Source organism: Asterias amurensis, chromosome 14 (assembly GCF_032118995.1).
Source record: "Asterias amurensis chromosome 14, ASM3211899v1".
NCBI classification, from domain to species: Eukaryota; Metazoa; Echinodermata; class Asteroidea; order Forcipulatida; family Asteriidae; genus Asterias; species Asterias amurensis.
This window is the reverse complement of record NC_092661.1, coordinates 3,738,734-3,760,585: the sequence shown is the minus strand read 5'-3', so window position 1 is coordinate 3,760,585 and position 21,852 is coordinate 3,738,734. Positions and strand designations below refer to the sequence as shown.

General features: G+C 39.0%; 1 protein-coding gene across 2 annotated transcripts; it reads right to left on the bottom strand.

Moving 5' to 3' along the window:
- Nucleotides 1–1,986: 1,986 nt before the first annotated feature.
- On the bottom strand, nucleotides 1,987–20,433 carry LOC139946929 (coiled-coil domain-containing protein 174-like). Of its 2 annotated transcripts, XM_071944715.1 has the most exons (16): nucleotides 20,263–20,433; nucleotides 18,648–18,749; nucleotides 18,069–18,169; nucleotides 16,950–17,014; nucleotides 16,368–16,536; nucleotides 15,696–15,797; nucleotides 14,677–14,840; nucleotides 14,105–14,199; nucleotides 12,723–12,993; nucleotides 10,747–12,195; nucleotides 8,166–8,269; nucleotides 5,884–6,097; nucleotides 5,127–5,294; nucleotides 4,328–4,542; nucleotides 3,528–3,743; nucleotides 1,987–2,933 (listed from the first exon to the last, which is right to left on the bottom strand). In XM_071944715.1, exons 1-10 carry the CDS (start codon nucleotides 20,299–20,301, stop codon nucleotides 11,771–11,773), a joined length of 1,533 nt encoding a protein of 510 aa, XP_071800816.1. In that variant the 5' UTR covers nucleotides 20,302–20,433; the 3' UTR covers nucleotides 1,987–2,933; nucleotides 3,528–3,743; nucleotides 4,328–4,542; nucleotides 5,127–5,294; nucleotides 5,884–6,097; nucleotides 8,166–8,269; nucleotides 10,747–11,770. The 2 variants fall into 2 exon arrangements, with proteins under 2 accessions (XP_071800816.1, XP_071800815.1); XM_071944714.1 differs by lacking the exon at nucleotides 3,528–3,743.
- Between the last annotated feature and the right edge of the window lie 1,419 nt (nucleotides 20,434–21,852).

The following is a 21,852-nucleotide window of genomic DNA, read 5'->3' as shown; positions in this document are numbered from 1 at the left end:
GACCAGCACACACGTTTGCACAACTCTGCTGCTTCTACAGTTCAGTGGTGCTTTCTACAGCATTTAATGAATGGTAACCAATTAATTTACTACATAATTTTTCAAATTTTAAAAACAGCCAAGTACAACATTTACAGTCCTTGAGTTGAAATAAAGTTATCTCTGAAATTCGATTTTTTTTTGTATCAGCTGATTAAAAAAAAACCTAAATAAAATTTAGAACTGTTAACTATTACTGTCGCAGCATTGCAAAGAAGAAAAAAAAACATTTTCAAATGAAGTTTGTAACTGTTTCATAAAAAATATTGAACTTTTTAATTTTGAATTTGGACAGGTGTGCATCACACTCATCCAAACATGTCATGCCTAAAATGAATAAATTTGGTTAAACTGATGCTGTACTCATATTTCATTTTGAGTTTGGACAGGTGTGCATCACACTTTTCCAAACATGTCGTGCCAAAAAGGAATAAATTTAGTTAAAATGATGACGTACTTGTATGTCATGAGGATTGGTCCCAAGAATACAACTTTAGGATGTGTTCCGCTTGCATTAATTGTATTGAGTGCAAGTTGTACTTGGCTTCACAATCATCAAAGTATCAATATAGAACCAAAGACACTCCCACAATTTGAGTCACAACCAAGTTTTACAGAAAGTTTTGTTTTCCTAAACAGGAAAACAAAAATTTCTGTAAAATTTGCTAAGATATTCCACTATATCTAGAAAAGAAGAGTTTTTAAAGTGAGCAAAGTTTTAATAGTAGCGGGAAAAAAAATTGCCAAGAGAGAAAAAAAAAAAAAAGAGTTTAGAATTTTGTATTTTGGGAAGTAAAGTCGAGCGTTCTACATGAAAAGTGTACGCGTTTTGTATGAACTCATTTCGTGGTTATGTCTCAATAAAGTGTTAAGATAATTTATGTAAAATACACAAATATTTTGCTAAATGATAAGCGAAATGTTTCACGTAATGATTTGTCTTCTTTTTGTGAAGTTAGATCACAGATGCAGTCAAATGCACAATCATGAATAAATCCAGGCCTGATACTTCACGGAGGCAACGAAGGCGATAAGCCTCGATGCCCCCTGGTCATTGCCTTGGTGCCCTTGAAATGATCAAGTACAGATATACAATTTCCTCATAGGGTGCATTTAACCAAGGAGGAAATGCTCTGGTGCCCTTGCCTTTTCAAAAAAAAAACATACAGGCCTGTTAGTCTATAGAAACAACTCACAACACATGATTCAGTTTATCATTGTGTTATTGCAACAAATACCCCAGGTGGGAAGGGGGGCAGAGTTAAAATGGCGGCCATTTCTGACATACAGGCGCAAAGGTTTACAGTAACCTTACCCCACAGAGGAAGGGTCAGAGGTCACACTGCAGGTGGATTAATAGAAAGTACCAGTCATTTCCCCCAGGTAGGAAGGGGAAAAGGTCATGTATGTACATATGAACCACAACACTTAGTTTGCTGCGACACAATCCCTAGCAGAAAGGGAAGAAAGTCACGTGTGATGGTAGTGGCACAACAGTAAGCCACTAATGTAAAACGCTACTAAGTTTGCTGTGACCCAATCCCTAGCAGAAAGGGATGGAAGTCACGTGTGATGGTAGTGGTACAGCAGTAATCCACTAATGTAAAACGTTACTAAGTTTGCTGTGACCCAATCCCTAGCAGAAAGGGATGAAAGTCGCGTGTGATGGTAGTGGTACAGCAGTAATCCACTAATGTAAAACCTTACTAAGTTTGCTGTGACCCAATCCCTAGCAGAAAGGGAAGAAAGTCACGTGTGATGGTAGTGGCACAACAGTAAGCCACTAATGTAAAACGCTACTAAGTTTGCTGTGACCCAATCCCTAGCAGAAAGGGATGAAAGTCGCGTGTGATGGTAGTGGTACAGCAGTAATCCACTAATGTAAAACGCTACTAAGTTTGCTGTGACCCAACCCCTAGCAGAAAGGGATGAAAGTCATGTGTGATGGTAGTGGTAAAACAGTTATCCACTAATGTAAAACTTTACTAAGTTTGCTGTGACCCAATCCCTAGCAGAAAGGGATGAAAGTCACGTGTGATGGTAGTGGTACAACAGTAATCCACTAATGTAAAACGTTACTAAGTTTGCTGTGACCCAATCCCTAGCAGAAAGGGATGAAATTCATGTGCAATGGTAGTGGTACAACAGTAAGCCACTAATGTAAAACCAGGCAACGACCAGTGGCAATGTTGCCTCCGTAATGCATCAGGCGTGTCGTAGTAACAGTATCAAGGATGACTTTTGTGCAATGACCAACTCTCAGGAGAAAGGGAGTTTTAGTCTTGTCATGACCCATAAGTTACAAAGTATGCCATAATCCTAAACAGAGCTAGAAGGCTTTTATCATAAAAGGTTTGCACTCAAGTTTCTTGTTCGTTCTTTCAATCGATTAACCCACCCCAGGGGTTAGGGGAGGATCGATCAATAACAACAATTGATGACGGTAAACAATTCAATTTCAGATACTCATTTTTAAAGCACGAGTTATCGCAAACTAATGTAAGCAACACTGACAGTTTAAAAACACCTTTATCACAGTTCGGCCATTTTGTCTAGTTCCTGTATACCGATCAAAACCCGCTCGGACCGCTCAAAATTTAACAAAAAGGAACCAGACTTAATTTCGTTGTCAAGCCTCATTTTGTTTCTTGAGACAATCCTGATGGCACTGTCAGTGATAAAGGATCCTTATCTTATTTAAGTACCCATACTGGGATGGATGCTCGGCCTCCTCATCAGTAAGACATCTCTCTGGCATCAGGTGGTCGTCGTTGTCGTTGTCATCGTTGGTGATTTCATCTCCTTGTTCCAGTGAGCTCTTGCCTTGAGTTCCTCTCAGTGTAGACCGATCCGAAGATGTTGATTCTCTTCAGGAGTATTCAATCTCTTGATGCCTGTAAATCAGAAAAAGCAAAAAAAAAATCAAAAATTACTTTTACATAAAAAATAACCTTTGACCCTAACCATCCTGGGGTCGATTTCACAAATGGTTAGAAATATGAAATAAAACAGTGAAAGTTTCAGCAAAATAGGTTAATTGGTTCTACTTGCTGAGAAAACGGAAAGAAGCAAACCCTGTAACAGTAGCGATGAATCCAGCCGAGGTAAAATTTTGATACATCAACAAATTGTTTGCTTTTTTCCAAAATATTAAAAAAAAATATTGGCCAAGGGTTTCCATACGGACACAAACCCTTTGTCACTGATTTTTGTTCTTCTGTTTTCACAGGTAAAATATAAAACCTCTGAAATAAAACGAACCTATTTGTATATCAAAATATTTGGAGGGGTTTACGTTATTTTTCAAAATTTAAATGTCGACTTTCAATTTGAAGTGCAATTTTCAATCAAACACAGTTAAAAAATCGGCCAGGGGTTTCCTTACGGGTGGCGAACCCTTTGTCACTGAATTTTTGCTCTTCTGTTTTCAGATTTCAAAATATAAAACCAAATAGTTGGGGGCTTGTTTTTCAAAACTTATAAATCACCTTGTATGAAGTGGCACATTTTTCACTGAATACACCAGCCCAAAAATCGGCCTCCTTATCAGTAAGACATCTCTGTGGCATTAGGTCGTCATCATTGTCGTCATCGTCGGTGGTGATTTCATCTCCTTGTTCCAGTGACCTCTTGTCTTGAGATCTATAAGTGTAGACCGATCCGAAGATGTTGATTCTCTTCAGGAGTACTCAATCTCTTGATGCCTGTAAATATAAAAAAATGTTTAACAAATTTACTTTTACATTAAAAATGAACCTTTGACCCTAACCATCCTGGGGTCAATTTCACAAGTGGTTAGAAAGATGAAATAAAACAGTGAAAGTTTCAGCAAAATAAGTTAATTGGTTCTACTCGCTTAGAAAACAGAAAGAAGCAAAACCCTGTCACAGTAGCAATGAGTCCATCCAAGGTAAAGATTTTGATACATCAACAAACTATGTTTGCTTTTTTTCCCAAACATTTAAAAATAATAGGCCAGGGATTATCTTACAGACTGTCACTGATTTTGGCTGTTTTCACAGGTAAAATATAAAACCTCTGAAACAAAACGAACCTATTTGTATATCAAAATATTTGGAGAGGTTTCCTATAATTTTTCAAAATTTACCAAATGTCAATTTTCAATTTGAAGTGGCGCAATTTTCAATCAAACACAGTTAAAAAATCGACCAGGGGTTTCCCTACGGGTGGCGAACCCTTTGTCACTGAATTTTTGCTCCTCTATTTCAGAGTTTAAAATAAAAAACCAAATAGTTGGGGGGCTTGTTTTTCAAAACTTATAAATCACCTTATATGAAGTGGCACATTTTCAATGAATACACCAGTCGAAAAATCGGCCTCCTTATCAGTAAGACATTTCTGTGGCATTAGGTCATCATCGTTGTCGTCGTCGCCGGTGGTGATTTCATCTCCTTGTTCCAGTGACCTCTTGTCTTGAGATCTATAAGTGTAGACCGATCCGAAGATGTTGATTCTCTTCAGGAGTACTCAATCTCTTGATGCCTGTAAATATAAAAAAATGTTCAACAAATTTACTTTTACATTAAAAATGAACCTTTGACCCTAACCATCCTGGGGTCAATTTCACAAGTGGTTAGAAAGATGAAATAAAACAGTGAAAGTTTCAGCAAAATAGGTTAATTGGTTCTACTTGCTTAGAAAACAGAAAGAAGCAAAACCCTGTCACAGTAGCGATGAATCCATCCAAGGTAAAGATTTTGATACATCAACAAACTATGTTTGCTTTATTTCCCAAACATTTAAAAATAATAGGCCAGGGATTATCTTACAGACTGTCACTGATCTTGGCTGTTTTCACAAATAAAATATAAAACCTCTGAAATAAAACTAACCTATTTGTATATCAAAATATTTGGAGAGGTTTCCTATTATTTTTTCAAAATTTACCAAATGTCAATTTTCAATTTGAAGTGGCGCAATTTTATTAAAACACAGTTAAAAAATCGACTAGGGGGTTCCTTACGGGTGGCGAACCCTTTGTCACTGAAGTTTTGCTCTTCTGTTTTCAGAGTTAAAAATGTTAAACCAAATATTTGGGGGCCTATTTTTCAAAACTTATAAATTACCTGATATGAAGTGGCGCAATTTCCAATGAATAAGCACAGTAAAAAAATCATCCTCATGAGTAAGACCTCTCATCTCCGTGTTCCAGTGAGCTCTTGCGTTGAGTTCCTCTCAGTGTAGACAGATCTGAAGATGTTGATTCTCTTCAGGAGTACTCAATCTTTTGACGCCTGTCATTCCAAAAATAAATAAATATAAAATTACTTTTACATAAAAAATGAACCTTTGAACCTAACCATCCTGGGGTTGATTTCACAAAGAGTTAGAAAGATGAAATAAACGTTGAAAGTTTAAGCAAAAAAGTTTAATTGGTTCTACTTGCTGAGAAAACAGAAAGAAGCAAACCCTTTCACAGTAGCGATGAATCCATCTGAGGTAAAGATTCCGATACATCAACAAATTATGTTTCCTTTTTTTCCCAAACATGTCAACAAAATTTGCCAGGGGTTTCCCTACGGGCACAAACCCCTTGTCACTGAGTTTTGCTCCTCCGTTTTCACAGGAAAAATATAAAACCTCTGAACTAAAATGAACCTATTTGTATATCAAAATAATTTGAGGGGTTAAAGTTATTTTTCCAAATTTACCAAAAGCAATTTGAAGTGGTGAAATTTTGAATCAAACACAGTTAAAAAATCGGCCAGGGGTTTCCTTACGGGTGGCGAACCCTTTGTCACTGAATTTTTGCTCTTCTGTTTTCAGAGTTAAAAATATTAAACCAAATATTTGGGGGCTTGTTTTTCAAAACTTATAAATCACCTTATATGAAGTGGCGCACTTTTCAATGAATAAACACTGTAAAAAAAGTGGTTTCCTCATAAGACATCTGTCTGGCATCAGGACATCGTCCTCGTTGTCATCGTCGGTGGTGATTTCATCTCCTTGTTCCAGTGAGCTCTTGCGTCGACTTCCTCTCAGTGTAGACAGATCCTAAGATGTTTATTCTCTTCAGGAGTACACAATCTTTTGATGCCTGTAAATCCAAAAAACAAACATTGCTCTTACATAAAAAATGAACCTTTGAACCTAACCATCCTGGGGTCGATTTCACAAATGGTTAGAAAGATGAAATAAAACAGTGAAAGTTTCAGCAAAAAAGGTTAATTGGTTTTACTTGCTGAGAAAACAGAAAGAAGCAAACCCTGTCACAGTAGCGATGAATTCATCTGAGGTAAAGATTTCGATACATCAACAAATTATGTTTGCGTTTTTTTTTTAAAAAAACATGTACAAATTATTGGCCAGGGGTTTCCCTACGGACAGGAACCCTTTGTCACTGATTTTTGCTCCTATGTTTTCACAGGAAAAATATAAAACCTCTGAAATAAAACGAACCTATTTGTACATCAAAATATTTGGAGGGGTTAAAGTTATTTTTCAAAATTTACCAAATGTCAACTTAAATTTAAAGTGGCGAAATTTTCAATCAAACACAGTTAAAAAATCGGCCAGGGGTTTCCTTACGGGTGGCGAACCCTTTGTCACTGAATTTTTGCTCTTCTGTTTCAGCAAAATAGGTATACTGGCTCTACTTGCTGAGAAAACAGAAAGAAGCAAACCCTGTCACAGACAGTAGCGAGGTAAAGATTTCGATACAACAAATTTGATTGCTTTTTTTCCAAACATTAAAAAAAAAATTGCCAGGGGTTTCCTTACGGGTGGCAAACCCCTTGTCATAGACTTTTGCTGTTTTCACAGGTAAAATATAAAACCTCCGAAATAAAACGAACCTATTTGTACATCAAAATATTTGGAGGGGTTTAAGTTATTTTTCAAAATTTACCAAATGTCAACTTCAATTTTAAGTGGCGAAATTTTCAATCAAACAGTTAAAAAATCGGCCAGGGGTTTCCTTACGGGTGGCGAACCCTTTGTCAATGAATTTTGGCTCTTCTGTTTCAGCAAAATAGGTATACTGGTTCTACTTGCCGAGAAAACAGAAAGAAGCAAACCCTGTCACAGTAGGGAGGTAAAGGTTTTGATACAATTTTTATTGCTTTTTTTCCAAACATTAAAATTGGCCAGGGGTTTCCTTATGGGTGGCGAACCCCTTGTCATAGACTTTTGCTGTTTTCACAGGTAAAATATAAAACCTCTGAAATGAAACGAACCTATTTGTATAACACAATATTGGAGGGGGGGGGGGTTAAGTTTTTTTTTTAATTTACCAAATGTCAACTTTTAATTTGAAGTGGCGCAATTCTCAATCAAACAGTTAACAAATTTGCCAGGGGTTTCACAATGGGTGGCTAACCCATATCACTGAAGTTTGCTCTTCTTAAGAGTTAAATATAAAACCTCTGAAATATAACTATTTCTAACCAAATATTTGGGGGGAGAGGGTAATTTTCAAAAATAACAACATTATAAATAAAAAAAAAATCACCTTTTAAAATGAAGTTGTACATTTTTCAATTAATCAGTTTAAAAATTGGCCAGAAGTTTCCCTACGGGTGGCGAACCCATTATCACAGAATTTTGCTGTTTTTCAGAGGGATAAAACCTCTGAAGTATAGTTAACAAGTACAAACAAAGAACTTTGGGAGTTGCTTTTTTCAAAATTTGTCAAATGATAAGCCAGCTTTTATTCAAAACAAAATTGTGCATTTATCTTTCAAACAATTTCATAATTGACCAGAGGTTCCCCTACAGATGGCAAACCCTTTACACTGATTTGTTTTGGTTTCTTTTCTAAAATAAAGTAGTGAACTAAAATATTTTTGGGCTTCTTTTCTACAAAAGAAACCAAATGAAATAAATCACCTAATAAATTTCATCTATTGTGCATCTTTTTTTCGTAAACCAATTTTAAAAATGGCCTGAGGTTTCCCTGTGGGTGGTGAACCTTTTTTACAGATTTTAATTGTACATCTTTTTTTATTCATTCAGAGTTTAATATAAATAATGAAACCTCTGAAAGAAAAAATAAAAACAAAATATTTTGGTGGTTATAGTATACGCAGTTAAACAACAATAAAGTACGAACCCTAACCTAAACAATTTTGATATTTCCTAAGATAAAACTCCAGTGTTTCACTCACCAGTGGTCCTAGGTCTTTCTGGCCAACGACCTCGTGATGACCTTCAACATTCTTGCGAGAGTTGAGACGCAGGTATGAATGATAGACCACACCATGTAATGCAGCTGTAATGAGAAGGAAGGCAATAAGTGACTTTTCATTCATTCAAAAAAATGGTGTCTTTGCTAATGATAGTGATGTACGCAGTCACCGCTGAGTGATACAAAGGAAAACAAATTCACTGATAATATTTATAAACACAACTTTACACAAGTGTTATATTTTGTTCAAAATAATTTTAAAATATTTGAAAAACGTGTATCGGTCGATTTTGAAATCACGAGTGCCCAGCACCCGCAGGTTGCACAGCACAGACCATGCCTCATCATAAGATTTGAAAATCTGAAACATTCATTTCCCAAAAAAGACAAGTCAGACAGTCAATGGGGATAACTTTCCATATGGGGGATGGCACTATCACTCATTTTTACAAAGGGATATTCTCATTGAGGTAAATTAACCGATATAATGTAAATTACAAAATTAATATTGAAATTAATATTCTACTATTTTATTTATATTATAAATAAATGTGTTTTTTCTTTACGAAAAAAACAAAACCCCAAAACAAAAACAAAACTACAAATTATCAGTCACAGGTCATTTACATCATCAGAGTCAAAGTCATTAAGCTGAATCTGCATTAATGTATTTAATATCTGAGTGTTAATATTCAAAGTCTGAGTGTTGCGATCATGCATCAGCCTCCTCCCCCACCGCCTCCTTGGCCACGTCCCGACCCCGCCTACCCCTTTTATAAATAACGCACAAGTCAAGGGGGCTATCACACACAATTTTACAAGCTCCGGTTTCCACAATAAATATATATATTCCAAACTTACTTTTTACATCTACTTTGTGAGGACATGTTTTGCATTTCATAACTACCGTTCCTTTTTCAAGAAACGGTAAAACGGAGCCAAATGCGGGCAAAATTCTCTCGAAGAAGCTAGTCATTCCTCTCCGTCCATGTTTTTGAGAAATTCTGATACCGCATGCGTTTCTGAATGGGACACACGTGATTTATCAAGCTTGACTTCGTCTATACCTTCAGTATTGAATTTGGTTTAGGGTATCTGACTAGGTATTAAAATAGGAATCGCGCCCTCTGTCGGCGGATTGTGGAGTTTCCCGCGCAAAGTTAATGAGTTTTAAATGATACACCTGCTGGGTGATTTTGATTAATTCTGGTTAAAAATACCAAGCGCAACAGGATAAACAATGAAATTCAACAAACATTATCCCCCATACGAACCACACCTCATCACTATCTAAGACAGAAATCCCTTACCACTACTAAACAAAAATCGCTTTAAATTTGTTTAAAATAATCCCTAGAACATTACAAAAGTTGTCACTCACACAGATGCCAAAAAACAAAAAAATAATATTATATGATTTTCTTTAATCGTGATTATGCTGTAAAAAGGAGTTTTTGCCCCTTGCTATTTTTATGTTAAAATTAATTTTGTTATTTTTAACCACGGGGTAAGTTTACATAATAATTAATAATAAAAAAAAGTAGGAGGGGCATAAAAAGTTATTTTAGTTGCTGTTGGGGGATTATCAAATTGTTTTTGGTTTGAAGTTTCTAATTCTAGACTCGCTCGCAATTCTTGGATACTTCAACTGGCGTTTGCAAGAGCAGACAAGTGAAGGAGACCGTTGCAAATACGCCTAAAATCAAGCAATAACGTTTTGATGTCCCAAACTTCCATCCTGCGCCTCTTGAATTTCACCCACTGTTTGTAGCAAATTTTCCCCATAGTTATTTTTAAAGTTAGATAATAAATAAGTTCGATGTAAAAAGTACATCAATGGCATCATGAATGGAGGACCTCCGTGATGGCGTTTAATGAGCGTTAAAGACAGTGGACAATATTGGTAATTACTCAAAATAATTATCAGCAAAAAACCTTAATAATAATAATTTATTTTTAATATAGCGTCTTACATAAAAAATCTCAAAATGCTGTACAGTGTTTTACATATTATAAACATTACGCCTAAAAGAGTAAGCAAAACACAGCAAAATTACGTTGTACAATAAGAACGACAAACACAAACAATGACAAACACCAATACGAGACAATCAACAAAATTATAACACCATAAAAAGGCAATGAACAAACAAATGTAAAAAGTCAGAGTTACCTTACTTGTTAACGAGTAATGGGGAGAGGTTGCTGGTAAAAAACATTGTCAGAAACTGCTCACTCTGAAGTGATGCAGTTTTCGAGAAAGAAATAACTTTCCACGAATTTGATTTTGAGACCTCAGATTTAGAATTTGAGGTCTCAAAATCAACCATCTAAGCGACTACAACTTTGTGTGACAAGGGTGTTTTTTCTTTCATTATTTCGCTACTTCAACGACAAGTTTGTTATTTTATGCATATATTGAGATACAGCAAGTGACTTGACTGGTCTTTGACAATAATTACCAATAGTGTCCACTGTCAGCCAAGTCATGAACCCAAAGCTACAAACGTATTACCTTTCTTTAGACATAAAAACTTTCAAGAAAAATTTGCACTTAATACCATGTGTTTTTTTGCAGTTCAAGTAGTATAAGAATCCTCTCCAAACACCAGCGGGCACTGTGGCGACCACGGTGTACTGAATAGTTCCATTGTGCGTGCAATCCAGAGCTGGGACATCGGTTCGAATCCTACCCGCACCAGGTGGACATGACTTTTACTGCTTGCACCAGTAATGGATTGGGGTCCGTCATATCTATCCCCAAATAAGGTGTGGATGAATTTACCGTGTGGGAGAGTAAAGGAGGGACCGGAGCGGCAAGTCCCTGAAGGGTTCTAATGGGTGATCACCACGCTGGTTTCGGCCAGACTTTGATTCCCCTGAAAGCCTGGTCGTCACTTTGACTAACTCTTTGCACAAATTTACTTTAACCTTAATTAACTTTAAGAAAATAATACCAAAATATTACAATTCGAGCTACAAACTGAAAACAAAATTTGACAAGTAGGCCTACACTGAAGTCCGTGTAGACTTTTTCAAGCAACATTTGACAAGTACACAAGGCTATATATAGCTTTGTAGATTTGTTTCAAGCGGAAGTTCACAAGGCTCAGTTCAAAAGATAAAACGATTGGACTTTACCCTTATAGTTTCTTTTTTAATTTTGGGCTAAAAAATTTTTACGACGACTGGACTAGTGTTTTTTTCCCTCCAATTTTGGGCTTAAATTTGATAAAACAACTGGACTTACCCCCTTCTAATTTTTGTTTCTTTTTTGGGTTAGCATTTGATAAAACAACTAGACTTACCCCTTGTCATTTTTTTCACTTTTGGGGTAAAAGTTTGGTAAAACGACCGTTTTGTTTCTTCATATTTTTGGCCAAAAATTGATAAAAATGCTTGAGATTTTGTCACTTTTTGCCCTCAATAAACATAGACTTACACCTTGGAAAAGAATCTGCTTTGGGGGAACCCCTTTGTAAATCTCTGAGGTTTTAATAATACAACCTGAAAAATCAGTATTACTTTTGACAAGTGTTTTCCTTTTAAAATATTGGTGAATTTACAAATTGTGCATATAGAGTCCTACTTCTTTGCCTTACTACGGAAGAAAGACAAAGCTTGTGCTATAGAGTCCTCAGTAACTACCTTAGCTCCGATCCCTCCGCGTCGGAAATCTTCTCCATTTCTTTGCGGTTCTTGGTTCGATTCCCCAGCCTGTCTTCCTTGATCCTCAGATTTCTTGGACTCTAACGAATTCCCCTCTTCGGAAGTACTTGCAGACACACCCTGTCTCATGTTCCACTTTGCAGAAGTATTTGGAGGAGCTAACTCCTGCGGCTGTTTTGACGTGTTAAGCGTGTCGCCGTAACTTTCCGTGGATGCAAACTTGCTCTTCTTTGGAGTTTGTCTCGTCGATGGCGTCATCCAGTTGTACTGCTGTGGAGGAGCAAACTCTTGAGGGCGCTCTTCACGTACTTGCTTCTTCACCTTGTCCCATTGCGACTCTTCTGTTTATAAATAAAGAGTTAAAAACAATTCAAACAAATTGTTAGTTTTATTTGAAAGCTACCTAATTATAAAAATTATAGAAGTTCTTCAATATCTTCAGTTGACATCAGGGGTGCGTTTTGGCGATCGCAACTAATACCGGTTTGAACTTACCATGGGTTAACCACTGGCCATTGACTAGAAAAGTTACGAGTTATGACCGCCAAAACGCACCCCTGTTCTATAAAGTACTAGAACACCACATTCAGAAACCTCCCTCCCCCCATAAAACACTGTTGCTTATTTTGGGAACAGCTCCTCGCTGTAAACCTACCGCGACCACGGAATATAAGTCTTGGTGGTAATGCACTGTAGAATTACTCAAAGGCCAGTCACAGTAAATTTCCACGTGACAGCTGAAGGAAAAGTCCAATGGGAACATGGCTTTCATGTACTTTGAGTCTAATACTTTGCTAGAGCCTTCCGCATCAAGAAAACGACACCAAACACAGAAAGAAGAAAAAGCAGATGAAGAAGACTACCCTACCTTTTCCGATATCCCAAGGTCTCGCTGGCGCAGTCTTGCTCAGCCTCTCCGCTAACCTCTTCTCATCCTCCTCCTTCTGTCTCCGTCTTACTGATTCTGCCTCCTCCTTTATCCTCGCATCTTCCTCCTCCTCCTGATGGTCCTTATCACCCTCCTCCTCAACTATCTCCCCCTTTGCTCTCTTACGCTGCTTCACTTTATCCAGTCGGGCCTTCAAGGCCGCTTTGCGTTTCGCTTTGAGCTGCTCACTCTTGGTTCTCTGATCAAGCGTCTGAAAAAAGAATCGATCGCACAAAACGATATTCCAATTGTATTCTTGAAAAACATCTGTATCAATGTGCATTTGGAACTTTAAAGCTTGATTTCTCAAACCAAGGCCAACTGGGTCAATTTCATAAAGGGTTAGGAGTATTCCTAACTTAAGACTAGTCCTAGAAGATATTACAAACTGACGAGTAACTCGTCCTAACTCGAGATAAAACAAGTCTCAACTCTTTGTGAAATCCACCCTTGGTCTTACGAACTTCATTAGAGCGTAACTTGAGTTGTGGACATCCTACCACTAAAAATAAAACAGTTTTGAACAGAGCAGAGTGTCCTCTTAAGTTCATGTACATAGATGTAACTAAAAAAATTATCCATTTCACCGTGTGATGGGTTTTCCCTGATCGCATCTAATTTATTCCATGATGGAAGGTTTGTGTATATCTCTCTTAGTGTTGGTTTTGAAAAGAACTGGTGGTTGACAATCGTTGAGTTGTCAACCAACGGTTCTTCTCAGAACCAACTCTACTCAAAAGAGATTTACACATGGTGCTAACACAAACCTCACCAAGGCACTGGATACTATTGGTAATTGTCAAAGACCAGTCTTCTCACTGGGTGTATCGCAACATATGCATAGTCTGTGAAAATGTTGACTCAATTGGTCATCGATAATGATCACGACGCAAAGAGAACAAGTTCTATTGGTTGAATTGCTCCATGCAGTATACACACACGCTCATTCAACCAATAGAATGCGTTCTCTTGGCGTCGTTATCGTTATCGTTCACGTTATCGCTGCAGTGGGACTGGGCCTTAAGGGGCTATGGGCTGTGGATTGCGAGTTGTGAGCTGTGGGTTGTGACACCTACCCTAGTGTTTACCCGCAAGGTACTGTACAAACCAGTAAGGTTGCAGAGAAAACATCACCTCAACTATTTTCCCATAGAAATGTACCCCCACTTACACCATGCAAATCTCCACACTAACTTTTGAATGAGTAAATAAAGGTATTGTGTAGCGATATAGTTTACTATCTCACAAGTCGAAAATAAAACTTGATCGACTGTAAATGAGCTCTTACTTTTAGCGACACAAAAATCACTTCATCTTATTACCTCGTCTCTAAGATGACTCAACATCTCCATCTGACTCTGTCTCTCTCCCTCATCCTTTGAGAAGTCGAAGTAGCCGACGCCCATCTCTCTCACCTCTGAACAAATACAACATTAAGATGAAAATGAACACACAAAAAAAGGTTATCACTCTCAAGAAAAATGTGTTTGAATCTTGTATTAACCACTTTTCTGTGATCACTTTGCACTATTTTAATTTATAACACACCTCTTGCTTGTTCTGCATTCTGGTTGGCTAAAACACAGTCACGTGGGATAAACTTATATATAGTCTAGTGCTCGCGTGCGCGTGTTTGCGGGAACTAGTGCCCGAGCGGGCACTAGTCTTTGAAAATAGTGAACTTGAACCGTGAACAGCAACTACAAAATGTTCTTTCTTTTCCAGATTTCTGTTCTTATTTCACATTTAAAACCGAGCTGTGTTATAAAACATATATTGACTGGCATAATTCAGTAACTAGCGTACGTCTATTCCCCCTCGGGCCTGTGAGTGACCAGAAGAGGGGCCTTTTTCCCTCGGCCTTCGGACTCAGGAAGTAAATCCCTCTTCTTACCATCAAACTTGAGGTTCTGGTAGTGAAGAGGACCCGGACCTCGGCTCCTCATCTCTTCCTCCTCTGCCTCCCATTTCTTCCTCATCATCTCCCGATGCATGTCACTAGAGAGAAGATCTGGCAGTGCCTCTTGCTTCGTAGCTTTCTCCTTGTCGTCCTTCTCTCTACGATATGCAAAACAAAAACAGGTAAAGTCAAGCATCACATCTCCACCCGCCGCTAGAGGGCGGCAGTCCTATCCATCATAAACCTTTTTGCAAAAACTGGGGCGCGCGCGTATAGCTTGGAATTAGGTGCATTGTGATCTAGCTGGTGATCAAATTTGAGCCATATCTATCCCACAATACACCTCATTCAACAGTCTGTGCTTGTGGAGTGGTATTTGCGAAAAGGTCTTTTCGCAAGTGGCCATTGCGCAAGCACTAACTGTTGAATGAGGTGAACTCTGGTCTAGCTGATGCCTAGCTAGACCAGATTGCACCTAAATCAACGCCTAACGTGGGTGCCCAAGTATTTGTGACAAAGTCACAAATACTCCGCCACCAAAGGGCAGTATTCTTCCCATCATGGCTGATTTAACAGTCTCCTCTTTCTCAATCTTTTAAGGCCACATGCCAACAGAAATTATTATCACTAGAGAGAAAATCTGGAGGTGATTCTTGGTTCATAGCTTTCTATTTGTCTTCCTTCTCCCCGAGATTTTCAAACAAAAACCGGTAGAGTTAAAAGGTGGTGTTAGCGCTGGTGATGACTAGAGTAGACTGGACAAAATGTTGAGACACTGTGGAAGTGCAGTGAGTCATGAGAAGATCGAGACCTAGTCCTCCTCGATGAAACCAAGACTAAGACCTCCCTCCAAGATCAAAATCAGAACACAACCTTTTTTTTAAGATCAAGACCAAGACTGAAACCTTCCCTCCAAATTCGAGGCCAAGACCAAGACCTACAATGTAACTCCAAGAATGAGACCTAGACCAGGACATTCGCTTGCTTTACAATCGATGTTAATATGGACTTACTTGAATGCCTGAGGATTAAGACGTTTATCCATGTTGATTAGCTGAGGAAGATCTTTCTTCATACATCGTCTTGAGCGTCCTAAGGTGTCCACATAGTCCACCCTGAGAAGAAGAAAAGAAAAGACAAGGACAATTAAGTACAGACAATTATCAACAATTTCACAAGTGTACAAGCCCCTCTAAAAGTGCATGAAGAAAAATGTTGGATTTTATTCACACTTTTCTACATAGAGATACTCGGATATAAATTAAAAGTCCCAATGCCTCGACCCAAAACCCCAGATGATTTTCTCCCCCCCCCCCCTCCCCCCCGGATGACTTCCTTACCATTGGTCTATAAGGTTGACAGGGCCAGGTACATCGGTGGCCCCTATCTCATACTCCAGCCCCGCCCTTGCTGCCCACTGTTTTCCCCCTCCCCCTCCCTGGATGACTTCCTTACCATTGGTCTAGATGGTTGACAGGGCCAGGTACATCTGAGGCCCCCATCTCATACTCCAGCCCCGCCCTTACTGCCTCCTGTTTTCCCCCTCCCCCTCCCTGGATGACTTCCTTACCATTGGTCTAGAGGGTTGACAGGGCCAGGTACATCCGTGGCCCCCATCTCATACTCAAGCCCTGCCCTTGCTGCCTCCTGTTTTCCCCCTCCCCCTCCCTGGATGACTTCCTTACCATTGGTCTAGAGGGTTGACAGGGCCAGGTACATCCGTGGCTCCCATCTCATACTCTGGCCCCGCCCTTGCTGCCTCCTCTTCCTCCTCCTTGAGTCTTCTCTTCTCCTTCATGTCACTGATGGCCTTCTTCTCAAAGTCCACCAGGAAGTGATCTGCAACATCGTCCTCTGTGTAAGACGGAATGTGACAACATAACTACAAGAAGGATTTCAAACTTTGCATGTTGGAAGTATACATGTAACTAAGATAGATGTTTGCGGTAACACCATGTGGAAATCTCATTTCTTTTAGAAATGGGGCAAAATTTGATTTGTTCCATGGTTACCTTTGCATACAATACATCATTGTTACCAGGCAAAATCGCCCAATGGTCAACAATAGTAAACTATAGTCCCCCGACCCGGGGAAGCTAATCAAACAAACCCTGAGTTCTGTTTCTAATCCTTGAAAGTGTGTTGACATCTGCTGTATTTACAGATGGGCTCATAGCTCCGATTGGAAAGGGTAGCGCTAAAAGTCACAAGTTTTGTTTTTAACTTTTTCAGGGACTAAAGCGTAAGTGTGCAACTCTTTTATTTACCTGGTGTCAGAATGGCTCCTTTTGACATCTGCTCATAGAGCTTCGTCTTGGCCTCTAAGGCTTTCCTGAAAACACAACCACAGAAAAATAAGGGAATAAAAGAGTAGCGACACAATCTTTCATGGTAGAACCGGCAGTGTCTTGCCGTGTGATAAAGGCCCGTGACGAAGGCGAGGGCCTTTATCATACGGCACCGACCCTGCAAGGTTTTAAAGGAGCTGAAACCATTCTTTGAATAGAAATCCAACTTTTTATGCCATGTAGGCATAGGTATCATCCACTAGGAGCCACCTACTCTTAGGGCTGAAACAGGGTTACCCCCTTCACAGTCCCTAAGGATGTAGGCATGGGTATCATCCACTAGGAGCCACCTACTCCTGGGACTGAAACAGGGTTACCCCCTTCACAGTCCCTAAGGATGTAGGCATGGGTATCATCCACTAGGAGTCACCTACTCCTAGGGCTGAAACAGGGTTACCCCCTTCACAGTCCGTAAGGATGTAGGCATGGCTATCATCCACTAGGAGCCACCTACTCCTGGGGCTGAAACAGGGTTACCCCCTTCACAGTCCCTAAGGATGTAGGCATGGGTATCATCCACTAGGAGCCACCTACTCCTGGGACTGAAACAGGGTTACCCCTTTCACAGTCCCTAAGGATGTAGGCATGGGTATCATCCACTAGGAGCCACCTACTCCTGGGGCTGAAACAGGGTTACCCCCTTCACAGTCCCTAAGGATGTAGGCATGGGTATCATCCACTAGGAGTCACCTACTCCTAGGGCTGAAACAGGGTTACCCCCTTCACAGTCCCTAAGGATGTAGGCATGGCTATCATCCACTAGGAGCATGGCTGGTAGAGCAGGCTGACTCCCCCTCCAACTTTTAGGGAGTGAAACATTTATCTGATATAAAGAAACACGTTGCCTTGGATCGGAGGAGTTGGTCTATAAAAAGCATGTGTAACCGTTTTTTTTAAAATAAAATGCATATGGTTGGAACGATGTTTTAAAAGTAGTATACAATGATCCACACAAATTTGCCTCGAAATTGCGTGGTTTTCCTTTTACTGTGTGAACTAACACCGTCGGCCATTTATGGGAGTCAACAATTTAATTACCTTGATTTATCCAATGCATTTTCTTCTTCCGCTGTGAGAACTTTATCCTTCTCAGCTCGGGACTGGACTCCAGCATTCTTCTTGGTCCAGATACTTGCTTTCTGTAAGAGGGAAAAAAGGAAAGAAAAAGAAATGAAGACAAATTACCACGTGACGCTTTCAGTGCCAAGGTCGTACATGTACAATCTGTTTTATGTATTCAAAAAGTGTACCTCAAAATGCTGGTCATTTTAGGTTCAAAACGCCGTTAACTTTTTAAATAATTAGTTGTTGAACAGAGACTACTTTACTTGAGCAGGTCTTGAAATGTTAACTTGAGTGTTATTCCTGGCTATACGGCTGAATGGCACCCCAAAAATAAAGATAATGACAAGACAGGGAGACCGCCAACAGTAGTGCTTGTTGCTCAGTTGAAAGACTTGGTGCTGGCATGTTAATCTGGAGGTCACAGGCTCAAATCTCACTCCAGTAATTAGTTTTTGTTCAACCTCCAAAAAAAAAAATTACTTTGATAAAAAATCGGTCAGATAGGGATGTCGGAAAATGGCAGGTCTTCAGTTCTTCTGAGGCCAAGCCTACCTTAGGAACAGGTTTAGCCTTGACTGTAGTGGAGTTCTGTTGAAGTCGTTCTTTGCGGAGTGCCTCTTGCTTCCGGAATAACTCCGCCTTCAAACCCACAAGCTGCAAAAGAAGAATTTAAGAGTACGCATTTATTAAAGTCCAATGACTTTTTTTAAATACAGCATATGCTGTTTTAGTAGTGTGAACTTAGACATTAGACAAAAAAATTGGGGTGCTTCAAAAGCATGGAGGTAAAATTTGTGTCAGCCAGTGGGCCAAAATTGTAAGTGTGCTGAAATAAACTTTTGTCCACAAATACATGTTTCATTGCCAGATACACTGCTGCTGTGAGGGAGATTGGTATTGGAGAAATGTAAAATAAAAGCTAAATTTGATGAGAAAACACATGTGGAAGAAAAAGATGAACAAATCTCAGAAAAACAATGACTGGATTCATCTACAATACATTCCTCAATACTTAAAAGTACCGGTACGTTCATGACTAGCCCTGTAAACTGTGCCAATATGCTTGACTCCCTCTGCTAGTACGCCCTTGTAATACGGGAGCTGAAATCATTTTTTGAATAGAAACCCAACTTTTTATGCCAAAGGTTTTTCCCAGTTTTTACTTACTGCAGTTCATTTTGGAAAAGCACATTAACAAAAAATGTGCCAATCCATTTGTAGGCCTAGTGATTTTATGATAACATTTTGGAGCTAGCAAGCAGTCAATTAACACCTTCGCTGCCATGTTTGCAGATGGCAGATGAGTAGTCTTTGGCGTAGCCCACCTTGTTGAGCTGTTAGTAACAGTGTTACTGGCTAACTCTTAACATCAGTCTCATAACAGTGTAATGTCGACTGTGATGAGACCGATGTTAAAAGAGAGCCATTTACAGCTCAACAAGGTGGGCTATCTTTGGCGGTAATATCCATAGCCCCACAACAGGGGAATGTGAATCAGCAGCAAGCAGCGCGGAGTAAAACAGCGATAGGCATACGTACTTAGTGACACAAAAGGAATATCCAATGAATAAAATCACGGCTTGTGATCATTTGTGAACATCATTCATTATTATAGCGCCAACGATGTTCATTGAGCGATATGAATTGGGTTAAAATCTCAGCATAAAAACTTGGTTTTTTATTTGAAAAATTATTTCATCTCACTGAACCTGTATGTACTTGGGCATATCCATATAGGGCCAGCATATTTTATTGGCACTTTTTATGGGGCTACTACTACTACTGCCATTATTGGTCTACGTATTGTAAGTTTAATACACACAACGTTGAGCTATTGAGTCACTGGTTTTGGTAACTTTTTCAATGTTCTAGGAATCTAGGTAGTAGGCCCTACTTCTTAAAAATTACATTTTTTATTAAAATAAAACCAGAGTAAACTGTTTTTAGTGATAAGCTTCATAATAAAGTAAGAGGAGGTTATCTGCTGACTATGTCCTGAGTCTGTGTTCAGCAGGAGAGTTGCAATCATAATGTATTAATTTTAAACTGGTGCAGTGGTGGAAGCCACAGTGGAATTACATTCATCGATACAGCATGAAACTGACAGATCAACGAACAACAACAAAACAATCAATTCAACTTGAATTTCAAGAAAGAGGTCTCTTACCGAGGAAGAATTCACTTCTATTTTCTTGCCCGAGTTCATGTTTCCACTGAGCTGTGGTCTAGCTAGGATGAGTATCTGCAGGAAAACCACACTTTCAGATGTCCATGTGGCTATTGCTGCTAAAATACATATGTTGTTGGCAATCAAATTCAGTTCAAGGGGGCCGCCATCTTTAAATCTAAACCGCGGTATTTCATTTATTAACAATAGAGGGCGCTATACGCCAAGAGCGGTGGTCAAGAGCGGTCGTGTACAATTAATTAATTGAGCCTAAAGGGGCGGGGGGAGGGGGGGGGGGTGGCGAGGGTAATTTTTGCCTCGCCCTTAAAATAATTGTCAAAAATTGGGTATTACACTTACAATGGGTATTATCCCTCATGTCTGCAGGATAACCAATCCATCCTTTATAAGTTGGAGGATGCTCAAACATTTCAAACATTTCAAAAACACATTTTTTGGAAATAGAAGTTCCCCCATAATTTCACTCTCACAATATTGTAATCTTTTACAATTAGTATTTTTTTTATAGTTATCAAAGAGTCCGACGGTTGTGAAAAAAGACCTCTGCCATAATGTTATTTAAAGACCCTGTGGTACAAAGACACTCCACTCTTAGCAAATGCCTCCTCCAAGAACAATTCTTGCAATGCTCAGGGCCCAATTTCATAGACCTGATAAGCACATTTGCTTAGCATGAAATTTCTTCTGTGATAAAAACAGGATTACCAACCAAATTTCCATTTTGTTGCATATTGCTTGATACTGGTATTAAGGCAAACATTTCATGCTAAGCAAAGTTTTGTGCTTAGCAGCTCTATGAAATTGGGCCCAGCTGGTGATGATGAGCAGAGGTCCAGCATTGCTTGAGGGTTTGGTCCTGAGACCACGCCCATCAGATGTATATTTTTTTACTTGGACAACATTCAAGGACTTGAACTGGAGGCAAATATACCTGCTGTATTTCAAAACTGCAGCATTCCTTTTTGAAATTGCCAATAATTATAACTTGTAAAGAACCCTCATAAATCACCCTACCCTCCCACAAATTGATTTGCCCTTAAAGGGAAGGTACATGTTTGGTAATTACTCAAAACAAATATTAACTTAAAAACTGACTTGGTAACGAGCATTGGAGAGCTGTGGATAGTATAAAACATCGTGGGAAACAACTCCCTCTGAAGTAATGTGGTTTGTGAGAAAGAGGTAATTTCTTACTAAAATAATAAAAGACTTCTAGCTAGAAGTCTTTTATTCCTATCTGAAAGCACACAAATTTGTCAAACAAAGGTGTTTTTTCTTTCATCATTTTCTCGCAACTCCGATGACCAATTGAGCTCAAATTTTCACAGGCTTGTTATTTTATCCTTATGATGGGATACACCAAGTGAGAACACTGGTCTTTGACAATTACCAAACGTGTACAGTGCCTTTAAAGGAACACGTTGCCTGGGGTCGGTCGAGTTGGTCTTTGAAAAGCGTTCTGTAACCGTTTGTTATAAAATGCATATGGGTAGAAAGATGTTGTAAAAGTAGAATACAATGATCCACACAAGTATCACTCGAAATAGTGTGGTTTTCTTTTCACCTCGT